The 13,531-nt window shown below is 38.0% G+C and overlaps 1 protein-coding gene across 1 annotated transcript in view; it reads left to right on the top strand.

The window, feature by feature from the left end:
* MLANA (melan-A) overlaps nucleotides 1-7,228 on the top strand; it is a 64,263-nt gene extending 57,035 nt beyond the window's left edge. Inside the window, exons 8-9 of the mRNA XM_081263257.1 lie at nucleotides 5,504-5,617; nucleotides 7,044-7,228. Coding sequence (XP_081119383.1) covers nucleotides 5,504-5,617; nucleotides 7,044-7,112 — 183 coding nt within the window. The 3' untranslated portion in view covers nucleotides 7,113-7,228. The remainder of the gene's footprint in view (nucleotides 1-5,503; nucleotides 5,618-7,043) is intronic.
* Nucleotides 7,229-13,531: the final 6,303 nt, after the last annotated feature.

Genomic DNA, 13,531 nt, shown 5'->3' with positions numbered 1-13,531 from the left:
GGACTGGGGCTCGTGTGACAAGTGCCTCTGCACTACAGTTTAATAGAGGGACTTTGCTTTCTGTCATAGAATTTCATTTGTACCTCTAGCATGAGTGAATGACAATAACCCTATAATTGGTTATTTACTTTTTGCCTCTTCCATCCATTCACAGCTACCTTCTCCCCCCAATTTATGAACCAGGACACTCCAGTGCTTGGCACATAGCAGTCACACAGTTGTGTGGCATCAGTATTTGGTCTCATTGCCTACCCTTGACTTACTTTGCAACCTTAGATTTTAATTTCTCCAAGCTTCATTAGCTCTATTCTACACTTAGACATGGTAGAAATATGTGATATAATACAAAGTTTATCAGTTTTTATTTAATATTTATTTCTTCTGTTTTTGCTTCATCATATATTTGTATTTAAAAATCCACAATGGTTTAATCTTTCAAGGAGTATGGTTACACAAACTTAATATGTTGGTACGTACTTCCTAACCATCTGCAATTATTAGCTTGATGTAACCGAACACAAAGAATGATTTTTCTCCTTTCTGCTTCAACACTCATTTTAAATTCATTCAATTTGAAGAGTAACAGAGAATCTTAATGCCATGTGCTCAGACACTGTGAACATTTTTGGTTGGTATGGTCCAAGTTCAATTTCCATTCCTCTAGGATTAAATCAGTGATTCAAAGAGTTTCTGAAAAAAAAATTGGTATGTGGGGGGCGTGTTGGGGAAGTGGTACTGAGGATTGAATCCAGGGCCTCACACATGCTAGGCAAGGGCTGTACCACTGAGCTCCAGACCTTTTTAAAAAACATCTGTTTTGAGACAGGTTTTGCTACATTTCCTAGGCTGGCCTCAAACTTGCCAACTTCCTGCCTCAGTTTCCTGAGTAGCTGGGATTGCAAGTGGGTACCAGGCACGGCTTGGAATTTTCATGAGATAAAAAATTTTGTGTTTGAATTCCATGATTTCTCCAGTGCCTAAAAAAATTGCTGTCATACTTGTTTTTAAAATTAACATTAAAATCTTGTTTTGAGACTTTCATATCTCTAGGAGAGCCAGGTTGGGAATCAGCAGTCTAAGATATTTAGGTAAAATTATGAAAGATAGTGCTGTACGTACTGCAATTTAAGTACATAATTACCTCCCTTTTTCTCTTCAGCGATTCTATTTCTATTTTAAAGCAGAACAACATAAATGACAGTAAACACAAGCTTTGGGTACCTGAGACTTCATCGATCTTCACTTGGCTTTGAAATGTGTAATTTACAACCTCCATTGACCACAGTATGGTAGCAAGGTTGGTTAAAATTTAGATCACCTAAAATTTCTCCTTTGGTTAACAATTCCCCTGAGCCCCACAGATCACCTTTTGAAAGGAAAGACTGCTTCTGGCAGCAACATGTTTCCACATCAGGGAGTGGGAAATAATTTTTGAGGAACTGGACACTGGTTTTTATACATACTTGTTTTACATTTTGACTTGGAAATTTAGTACATAATACTTTTGAATTGTGGATTAGAATTTCAAAGCCCTTGCTGACAGCTCAATTTACATTCCTGTCTCAAGGCATTAGGTTTCTCAATGCATGGTCAGGAGCCACCTGCACTGAAATCATCTGGAATTCTCACTAAAATGCAAAATCGGGGAACATCTGTGGTGGTGGGATCTAGGAATATGCATTTTAGCATGCACACTGAGTTTGAGTGAAATGCAGAAAATGGGAAGTAAACTGGGAAAGTGAATCACACTCCTATTCTATGGTAGTTCAGAGACTTAAAAGAAAAGACATCAATAATTGATGAAGGCAGTTTTCTTCCTTTCTTCTCAGTATGCTTTTTATTTTCCTTTCTTGTTGCATAAGCTAGAACTTCCAGTACGATGTGGAAAAGGAGTGGTGAGAAAGGACATATTTACTTTGTTCCTGATATCAGTGGGAAAATTTCAAGTTTCTCATCATTAAGTATACTGTTAGCTATGTTTTTTGGTACATGTTCTTTAGCAAAGTTGAGAAAACTTCCCTCTGTTCCTAGTTTACTTACAATTTCAATCATGAATAGGTATTGGATTTTGCTCTTTCTAACATCTATTGATATGACCATGTGATTTTTCTCCTTTAGCCTCTTAATGTGCTGGATTACATGAATTGATTTAACATGAACCAAGTTGCTTGTATACCTGAGTAAATCTACTTATTTATGGTGTCTAACTTTTTTTTTTTTAACACATTGTTGAGTGTGATTTGCCAATATTTTCTTGAGGACTTTTGAATCCATGTTCATGAGAACTAGTTTCTTTTCTTGTCCGGCTTTGGTATTAAGGCAATACTATTTGGTATTAAGGCAATAATATTAATACAGTGGATTTTGTTTTTGACTCACGCTCAGAGAATGAGTTAGAAAGTACCCCTCTGCTTCTTTCTTATGAAACAGATTATAGGGAATTGGAATAATTTCTTTCTTAAATGTGTGGTAGAATTCACCAGTGAACCCACCTGGGCCAGGTGCTTTCGGTTATCGAAGGCTACTAATTATTTTTTTCAATTTTTTTGATGAATATAGGCCTAACATGGTTTATTTATTCTTGTGTGAGTTTTGAAAGATTGTGTCTTTCAAGGATTTTGTCTAGGTTTTCAAATTTGTGAGCATAGAGACGTTCACAGTATTTCTTGATTACCATTTTACTGCCCACGAGATCTTTAGTAATGTCCTCTTTCTCTGTGTTTTCTTTTTCTCTCTTACTTACCCTGTCTCAAGGGCTTTCTTTATTGACCTTTTCCAAGAAACAGCTTTTGGTGGAGAAAATTTTTCTGTATTTTTCATGTTTTCAATTTCATAGATTTCTGGTCTACTTCTTTTCTTTTTTTTCTTCTGCTTGTTTTGGATTTAATTTGGTTTCCTTCTAGTTTCCTAAGGTAGAAATTTAGGCAATTGATTTTAGATCTTTTTTTTTTTCTTTTCTAATGTATGCATTTAATGTTATAAATTTTCAGGTAAATACTTTCACTGCATCCCACAAACTCTGATAAATTGTGTTTTCAATTTCATTTAGTTCAAAGTACTTAAAAATTTCTCTTGTAGAAGTGTGTTGTTTATTCTTCAAGTATTTGCAGGGGTGGGGGATTTTTCAGCTATCTTTCTGTTTTCTTTTTATTTTTTTGTATTAGTTTTTGTTTTAATTAGTTACACATGACAGTACAATGACCTTGACATATCATACATTTGAATCAGATGGGATATAATTTCTCATTTTTCTGAGTGTACAGGTTGCAGAATCATATTGGTTATCTTTCTGTTTTCTAGATTATCTATCTTGCTGATTTCTAGATAAATCCTGTTGAAATGTAAGAGAGAACTGCATGATTTCTATCTTTTTTTGTGTGTGGTACTAAGGTTTGAGCCTAGAGATGCTCTACCACTGAGCTGCATCCTAAGCCCCTTTTAGTTTTTGTTTTGTTTTGAGACAGGATCTCTCTTAACAGAATCTTTCCCAGGCTAGCCTTGAATTTCAGATCCTACACTTCAGCATTCTGAATCACTGGGATTGCAGGTGTGTACTGCTATGCATGGTTCCTCATTTGTATTATTTTAAATATGTTAAGATATGTTTTATGGTCCAGAATGTAGTTGATCTTGGTGAATTCTATGTGACCTTGAGACTATGTATATTCTGCTGTGTTGGATGACAAGAGCATCCAGTAGCATCTAGACTCTAGGTCTATCATATCTACTTGGATTGACAGTTTTGATGGGTTTAACTGTGTCCTTAGTGACTTTTTGCCTGTTGGACCTGTTCATTTCTGATAGAGGGATGTTAAAGTCTCCAAATATAACTCCACAAACATAGTGGGTTCAGTGGTATCTCCTTGAAGTTCTATCAGTTTTTGTCTGTGTATTTGCTGCTCTGTCATTAAGTCTGCATGTTAAGTTTTAGGTCTTCTTGGAGAATGAATCCATTTATCATTGTGAAATGCCTTTTTTATCCATGACTTTATGTGTAGTCTGCTCTTTATGAAATTAACATAGGAATTTCCACTTTCTTTTCTTGTTTTGTGGTACTGGGGATTGAACTCGGGACCTGGTGCATGTAGGTGAGAGTGCTCTACCACTGAACTATATCCACAGAACTTTTTATTTTGAACAAGGTCTTGTTAAGTTGCTGAGGCTGGCTTCAAACTTGCTATCTTCCTGCCTTAGCTTTGGGAGTTGCTGGGATTATAGGTGTGCACCATTATTCCCCCTACTCCAGTATTAGGGATTTAACCCAGGGGCACTTTAACACCGAGCTCCTTCCCAGCCTTTTTATTTTTTGAGAGAGGGTCTCACTAAATTGCTTAGGGCCTCACTTAGTTGCTAAGGCTGGCCTTGAACTTGTTGATCTTCCTGCCTTGGCCTACTAATTTGCTGGACTTATAGGCATTTGTCATTATTCTCAGTTTCCTGTTTTCTTTTGATTAGTGTTAGCATGATATATCATCTCTCTCCATCTATTTACTTTCCACATACATGTGTCTTTTACAGTGGATCTTGATTTTGACTCACATTGACAATCCAATCTGTTAACTAATGTATTTAAACCATTGACATTCAATGTGATTATTGTAATAGTTGGGATCAGTATCTACTATATATGTTACTGTTTTATATATTTTTTGTCCTTGTTCTTTGTTCCTATTTTTGTCTTCCATTCTTTTTCTGCCTTATGTGGTTTTAAATGAACATTTTATATGATAGCATATATGAAATTTCATATATGATTCTTTCTTTTCTAAGTATATACCTTTTAAAATTAAATTTTTAAGTGGCCGCCCTATAGTTTGAAATATACATTTTTAATTCATGTCCCCTTTACAGGTAATGTGAATACCTCATCCTAACAAAATCATCTAGTATTTCCTTCTCATTTGTTGTATCATTTCACTTATAAGAATATATAATTAAATACATTGTTATTATTCTAACTAGTTGCTATGTTTGATCAATTAAGAATAAAAAAATAAGTTTTCACTTTACCTTCATTTATTCTTCAATATTCTTCCTTTCTATATGTAGATGTGAGTTTCTGGTCTGTATTTTCCTTCTTTCTAAAGAACTCAACATTTCTTGCAAGGCAGGTATACTGGCAATGCATTCCCTCACCTTTTATTTGCCTGAGAGAGTCTTTATTTCACCTTCATTTTAAGGACAATTTCATAAGAGGTTCATTTTATAGATTCAATCTTCTCCTTCCCTTCAAAAATATTAATAGGTTACCAACCTGGTGTCAAGCACTTCACCAATGCTTTTCATTTAGTTAATTCCCACAACTCTGAGAGATAGGTGGTATTATCTTCCTATTTCTGATGCAAAAACTGTAATTCAGAGAAGTAAAGTGACTAGCTTGAGGATACAGAGCAAATAAATTGCAGAACCTCGATTAAAACCTATTCTTAAGACTTAGCCTTATCTTTTATTTAACAGACTCAGTTATTTCTTGCTCATTTACTTTTATGAATTTCTATTGCAGGACAAAAATCTTCATGCTGGAATTCAAACTAACTTGAGGGAAAGATGCCCATATGAAGGGCTTGGTCATCAGGACAGCAAACTGTCTTTTCAAAACCAAAACTGTGATCCTCAGGTAGGCTGAGATCATGCATCTGGATATTTTTCCATATGATTGCTTTTAGCTCAATTGAACAAAATGATTTCTATTGAAAAAGCAAGGACAGAGTAAACATATTTACTGGTATTAAAATGTAGATCTAAAAATGATCAAAATGGTAAATTTTGTTATGCATATTTTAGTACAATAAAAATGAGTTATCATAAATCAAAAACCAAATTATATCTTTTAAGTTTTATTTTGATACTGGGGATTAAACCCAGGTGTGCTTAACCACTGAGCAACATCCCCAGAGACAGAGTCTCACTAAGTTGTTTAGGGTCTCACTTGGTTGCTGAGGCTGGATTTCAACTCACGATCCTTCTTTTTCAGCCTCCTGAGCCACTGTAATTACAGGCATGCTCCATCATGACCAGCTAAATTGTATTTTTTCATACTCAGATTTTCCAGGGTCAATGATGAGAGCCCTACACAGAAGACCCAAAGAAGAAATTGGTTTTAGATAACATATCCTTATGTTGTAGGTTGTGTTTTTAGTTACATTTGCCCTTTTCATCAATGTAGATACATAAAGAGGAGGAAAAAAGTATCTAATATTAATTGCATACAGCTGTGCTTTAATGATGCAGTAGCCACTAGTCATGCATTTTTATGGATACTTGGAATAGTAATTTGAATTAAGACATACTATAATACACATCCTATTTCAAAGACAGAGTATATGAAAATCATTAATTATTTTACTATTGATTACATGTTGAGATGACTATGTTTTAATATGGCAGGTTAAATAAACTATTTTATCAAGATTAATTTTTATCTGCCTTTAAAAATGTAGTTACTAGAAATTTTTAAATGGCATATGTGGCTGGTACTATATTTCTATTAGATGGTACTGGTAGAGAAGCAATGGAACATAATGCTTGAAAGCACTGACTCTGAAGCCAAATGACTGTATTTGAGAATTAGCTTCATGTCTTACTGGTTGTGTGATCTTGGGTGAGTAACTTCTCTGTGCCTCAGTTTTCCACTCTGCAACATTTCCTAGAATGTTGAGCATAAAATGAAGGACTGACACATTTTTGCTCAGTTGGTAGTATAAATGTACCTTTGGACACAACTACAAAGATCTATGTGGTAAAGATTCAGTGTATATTATCTGTAAACAGAATTCAAGTATTCATTAGTTAGGACTTGGGACTTCCAGGTATAAGTACACTTTCAGGTTTTGAGAAAACCCTTAGTCCTATTTTTTTTTTAATCCTTCTCTCTGACAATGTTTCAATGTATATATTTACCCAACTGGGTGGAAATTAGATGTGAACACTCAGAAGTTTCCGGCTACAGCAGAAATATAAACATGATGCTCTTTTGACTTAATGCCTCCCCAGAAATAGACATGGTTGCCAAAGCCCACGTTCTCCCTTTCTCATTCTCACAGGTCCCTGAGGCTCCTCCTGCTTATGAGAAACTTTCTACAGGACCATCACCTCCACCTTACTCACCCTGAGAGCCAGCAAAGCCATCTGAGAAGTGCTGAAATGCTTTCCCTCACACTTTTGCTTTAACTTACTTTTGACATCTAATGTTCTACTTTACAATGAACAACAATGTACATATCTAATAGGCCAGTGTTACATTCTTAACAGGACAACTAGCAGTACTAATCAAGTAAGGAAATGATGAAAAATATTAAAATGGAAAGGCTTCATCAATATCTACTGTCTGTACTAGTAGTAATGCTATTAAATCCACTATTTTATGAATAATAGAACTCAAGTGGGTGTTCTGGGACTATCTATTTCTTTTAAATTGAAATTTGGCTAACTTACAAACTTTTATTCAGATTTTTAAAGTAGCAACCTCTTGACCAACATGAAATGTACAGAGAATGGTGGCAGGTGTTATAGCCTGCTCACAAAGGACACTTACAAGCTTAAAACTAAGAACTGAAGGACCTACTTATCTGATCTGGACCATGTCAGCCACACCGCTTCATATATAATAATAGATCCCCACCTTCAGTAATATATATAATAAAGTTATAATTACATTTTACTTTAAGGGTCAATGTTATCATAATTAAGGATAAGAATCTTCTCTTAAACCAAAAAAAGTGGTTTAAGGATTTAAATAAGCAAAAGTCACTAAAGTTTGACTCTGTCTGTGTACAGTCTTAAGTGTCCCCATGGCAGTTTAGATATTTTCAGGTTCCAGAATCTCTCAAACAAGAACATACAAAAGAAACCATAAAGGATAAGAGATTATGGAGCCATGTCATTGTTTGTATAGCAACAGTGCAATTTGCTTTTCTGCATGTTCACATATCACACTATTTATTATCTAGTTGTTTTTTTTTAGTTAGCACATTAAATAAAACATTTGGCCAAAATAAAATAAAAAATAAATAAAATATTTGGTCAAAATTGATACCCACTACCTTAAATGGAAAACTAGCATCATGTTCCATAAACAGAGGATAACTATAAAAATGAAGATAATAAAAGCAGATTATTTTTATTAAAACCTAGGAAGACATTGATGGTTGTAGAAAGCTGTGAACCTGAGACCTGCTTTCTTGGCTAAAGAGGGAGATTACCAAGAGTCAGAGAAAACTTACAGGCTGCTGTTGACATAATCAGAAGGTTTGCAAGTTTTAAAACAATGGCTTTATCACTGTGTGATCCACTGTTATTTAATGCTGAGTTGCTAAACCACCTAAAATCATTTTGTGTCACTGGAAACATAAGCATAACATTAACCAAAGAAATTAGGCTGAAGGAAAATAATAGAATAAAAAATGACATTCAACAAAATATGAAAATGTTTTTCTGCCTTTTCCTGATTCTTTCAGGACTTACCACTTGATAATACTCCCCTTCCCTGCCCTCTTTTTAAAAAAAAAATCCAAACAGAGAAAACTTCATTAGACATCTGGCCATCTCCTCCCCTCATTGGAAGGTCTCACCAGAGCTTCAATCCTCCACATCTACAGAGGGACCTGTGGCTTGAGTCCTAGACCTCTCCAGGACTCCCAGACTGACACCCACTGATGGTTCACTCCTTTCCACGTTGAAGGTCTGTTCTCACAGAGTCCCTCAAACAGTGTTCCAGGTGATGGACATGGGGGACTGGGCTGAGTCCGCCAGAGAAAAACTGTGAGAGTGAGATTTTATTGGAAGGAAAAAGAAGTGCAAGATTCAGAGAGACCAGCTCTCCTCACAGGGGAAGCCTCACGTCTGCAGATAACTTCCTGGACTGGGAACCAGGTTCAGGGCAATCCTTGGAGGCACATGCTAAAGATGGAAAGGTCAAATGATGCAAGGAGCCTGGGTAGTGACCACTGAAGGAGAGTCTTCCTACACTGGGAATGCTTTAGATTGAAGGGAGAAACTAACTGGCCTCATAGAAAATTCATGAAATGTCCATTGTCATTCTAATAAGGAAAACCACGGCTATTCCTAGATCTGTTGAGGCCTTTCAGTGTTCTACACCTGCTACTGAACTCAGAAAAGAGAAACAAGGCGGGGAGTCCTCATGGAAGGGGGATCCTTGTGACCTTTGTGTAGGTTAGGATCAAGTTTCCCTGCTGTTGAAGGAAACTTGAACTCAGAATGAGCCTCCCTATGCACATGGGTACAGGAATCCTCAACTGCAGCATGCCCCACCTTTCTGCCCTGACAGGCTTTGGGGCAGAGAATGAGGGACGACATGGCAATACTTTAATATTCAAGGCCTCCTGCAGGGCCAGGTGGGGACCAGCCTGGTCAGAACTCATGACTGGTCTTTCTCTACCTATGATTGGTGTTTTCCACTTACCCAAATGCATTGTATAAATCCCACTTTCTATTTGTGCAGTGAGTGGAACAGAGTTAGCATTGTTTTATAGAACCTCATCTGCCTCCTCCTCCACCATCCTCAATGGTGTTGTCTGATGCTAGAATCAAGGTTCAAACTTTTCTGGATTTTTTTTGGAGATACTGATGTAGTTATTATAGTAAACAGCAGGCATAATTTAAGGAGGGGAAAAACTAGCCAAAAGACTTTCTGCCCAAATTAAGTTAGTGAGATTAGACTATGACACCTTCAAAATTACCTCTTCTGAAGTTACAAACATTGAGTTTGGCAGCATTTAGTAAATATCCAGACAGGTCCACTTGTCAATTTAGAGTACTGTAGACTTTGTCTAAAAAGAACAGAAAATAGTCCCCTTTCATTTCATGGCTTCACTTCAAGGGCCCAGCCACTCAAAGAGGCATCAAAAATTCCTCAATCTCAAGTGATGACAAAAGCATTTTAAAATTTAGAACTTCAGAGGGATTTCTCCCATTGATGGTTTAAATGAAAATATTCATTTTTAAGAAAATTTAAAACTGCTGTCCCAAGAAGCTGTGAGAATAAAGAAAGAATGTGGAAAATTGGGGAACAATTTTTTTAAAAGCCCAACAACTTGAAAATATGAATTAAAGAGGTTATAAATGATAGCGCCCTTTACAGCCACTGGGGAAAAAATACCAAAGATGATCCCTGCCTGCCCTCGCTAGAAAAGATTACACTGCTGGTGGCAACTTGCAATTAGACCAAGAGAAAACAAGAAATTTGAGAACTTCTAGATTGCCAAACAAAGGTCAATTTGAAGAAATACATTGATGCTGTTAAACATTTCCTTGGAAAGGATTGAGGGAGAAAAATAAGGACTATTTAAAAAGTTAAGATTTTAAAATGAAAGAAGGGAGAGATGGCCGCTGCGTAAGGGGGTGGCTGAAGTGCTGAGCCTGGTGCTCAGAACAGCGGCTTTAATCGAGACTTCGCCCAGCTTGTTAGAGCTCCTTTCACCATTAATCTGTAGTGGACCACCCGGCGAAGCAGCAGAAAAAACAAAGAGATTGAAAAAGAGACGCTTGGCTCCCAGACGCTTTCCTGCTCTGAGCCGCGGGCGCTTTGCGCCCATCTGCTTCCTCTTTCACTTCGCTCCCGGCAGAGAAGCTGAATGGGTAATCAGCAGTGGATTGTAAGTACCTGAGGCAAAGAAAGCTCAGTACACCCCACCTTTTTTTTTTTTTTTTGAATATTGTCTATACAGGGAGAGTTAGTGGATTGGAATTGTTGGCGGGGCTGTAGTTTTGGGGCCGAAAATCCACTCCGTGGGAGCCGCCATTTGCTTTCTGCATGCTGTCTTGATGGCCCTGTCTACACGGTCCAGCTGCCGCATCTAGAGACTGGAACTGGGCTGCGTGCCGAGCCCTGTCCTCCGAAGGCTGGACCACGGCCTCAAGTGCCTCGGTCGCCTGTTCCCTGCTGCACCTTGGGGCAGAGCCTGCTCTGGGGTCGTTCGGCATCCCCCTGCGAGGGGACCCGTGCTCCGGAGGACGGGGTTGGAGAGGCGCGGCGGCAGCCGCTTGGGCCCTCCGCGGCGGCAGCCACTTGGGCCCTCCGCGGCGGCGCTGCTAAGGTCGCGGACAAGTGCGGCGCCCAAGAGCGCGGACCAGAGGTGGAGGCGACGGCAGCAGGGTTTCAGTTCTAGAAAACTGGACTGGAAACAGAAGCAGCAGTTTGTATAACCCCAAGATCTTGCTTATGCCAGGAAACTGTAAGGGTAACATGAATATCATTGAGGAGGTCTAACATGGCAGCAGGCGCGGAGAGATCAAGTCTCTGACCTCTTCAACTGCGCGGGCATAGGGAGCTGTAAATTATCTAAAGCCTATTTGCTCAGGATCACTAGGCAATGCTGAGCTGACGTGGAGCTAGGGCGTACACTTTGGGCCCCTCAGAAAACACACACTGAGCACGAATCTGCTGCATTTAAGCCCCGGATCGCCTGCTTCTCGTGACTCAGCACTAACGATCCTGCTGAAATAACTAGTCGGCCCACCTGATCTCACAGAGGTAAAAGCCAACTGAGCACCATAGCCAGACCCAGGGAATCAGGAGTGACGTGGGACTAGCGGCACAGAACCCCCGGCTATCGCTCCCACCAGGGCTGACAACAGAGGTCCCTTGCACCAGCTACCAGGGGAGTTGCTACCTGAGGGCAAATAAATTCGCTGGGGGTCCTCAGCCCCAAGCCCTACAAACTTAGGGTCCGAGGGAGGCAAACAGAAAGGGTGTGCCCAGGCATCCGTGAAAACAGGGCTCCTAGGAGCAGCAGACCCGGCGTGTAGCCAGTAATGTGGTAATCGTCACAGGTGAGTGGGGCCTGGATTGAGGAACCACAAGAGAAGGACCTAGGCACTCAGGACTGGAGACTCGCACAGTCTGGGAAGAAGAGCTGAAGCACAGTGATTGGTTCCCACCTATCACGAGGAGAAGCCTGGCCCAGTGGGCATAGCTCCGCCTACTGGAAGAGAAGTTAATCGAGCTCTATGACTGCATTTATTATTATTATTATTATTATTATTATTATTATTATTATTATTTTAATGATTATTATTAGTACTTTTTTTAATTCTCACTTTTTGTAGTTGATGTTGTTCTTTAACTTTCTTATTAATGGTTTCAATTTTTTTAAATTCTTTTTATTCTATTATTATTATTATTATTCTTTTTTAAACTTCAATTTCCATTTTTTTATTATCATTATAATTTTTTTTGTTTGTTTTAAATTTTTATTTTTTCGTTTTTTCTTTCTTTCTTTTCACTATTTTTCTTTTGTCTTTTCATTTCTTTTCAATTTCCTATTCCCCCTCTCTTGAATTCCACCTGCCTACACTCACTCTCTTTAGTCACTTCTTCCCTTCCCTTCTAATACCTCTCCTCCCAAGCATCAAATAAATTTATAAGAGTAAACAGTAACTCAGCAGTCAAACAGAACAAGAAGTATCATGAGCATAAAAAAGCAAGGAAGAAAAGGAGTACAAACAATGAAAGACAGCCTAAATATTCAGGAGGACCTGGAGTCATCAGAAAAAATGGCCATATAAAGAACTCAAGGAACACCTTAGACAGATGGAAAGGAACCTTAAAGAGCACATTGAAAAGGAATTACATAAACAGATAAAAGAAGAAGTTAAGCATCTTTATCAGGAGATAGAGATTATAAAAAAAATCAAACAATAATTCTAGAAATGAAGGAAACGATAAACCAAATTAAAAACTCAATCGAGAGTATCACTAACAGAGTGGAGCAAGTAGAAGCCAGAACGTCAGATAATGAAGACAAAATATATCATCTTGAAAAGAGTCTAGCCAACTCAGATAAACTAGTAAAAAATCACGAGAAAAACATCCAAGAGATTTGGGATAATTTAAAAAAACCAAACTTACGAGTCATCGGGATAGAGGAAGGCACAGAGATTCATGCCAAGGGAATGAGTAACTTGCTGAAGGAAATAATTACAGAAAACTTTCCAGAAATAAAAAAGGAAACAGATATACAAATTGTAGATGCATACAGGACACCGAGCACACAAAATCACAGTAGACCAACGCCAAGACACATTGTTATGAAGCTATCCAATATACAGAACAAAGAGAAAATATTAAAAGCTACAAGAGAAAAGAGGCAGATTACATTTAGGGGTAAACCAATAAGGTTGACAACGGATTTTTCATCACAGACGCTGAAAGCGAGAAGATCCTGGAACAACGTATTTCAAACACTGAAAGACAATGGATGCCAACCAAGAATTCTGTATCCAGCAAAATTAAGCTTCAGATACGACAACGAAATAAAAATCTTTCATGATAAACAAAAGCTAAAAGAATTTGTAGCCAGAAAACCAGCATTGCAAAGCGTCTTGAGCAAAACTCTACACGAGGAAGAAATGGAAAACGATAACCAAAACCATCAGCGGGAAGTGCCTCGGTAAAGACAGAGGACGGGGGGAAAGCTAATCATGGAGAAACAAACTAAATTAGGGAAAAAAAGAGATAAATAATCAAACATGGCAGGAAGTACAAACCATATATCAATAGTAACTCTAAACG

The sequence above is a fragment of the Spermophilus citellus genome (assembly GCF_964194105.1).
Source record: "Spermophilus citellus genome assembly, chromosome: 2".
Taxonomy (NCBI): Eukaryota; Metazoa; Chordata; class Mammalia; order Rodentia; family Sciuridae; genus Spermophilus; species Spermophilus citellus.
This window is presented reverse-complemented; position numbering and strand designations above follow the sequence as displayed.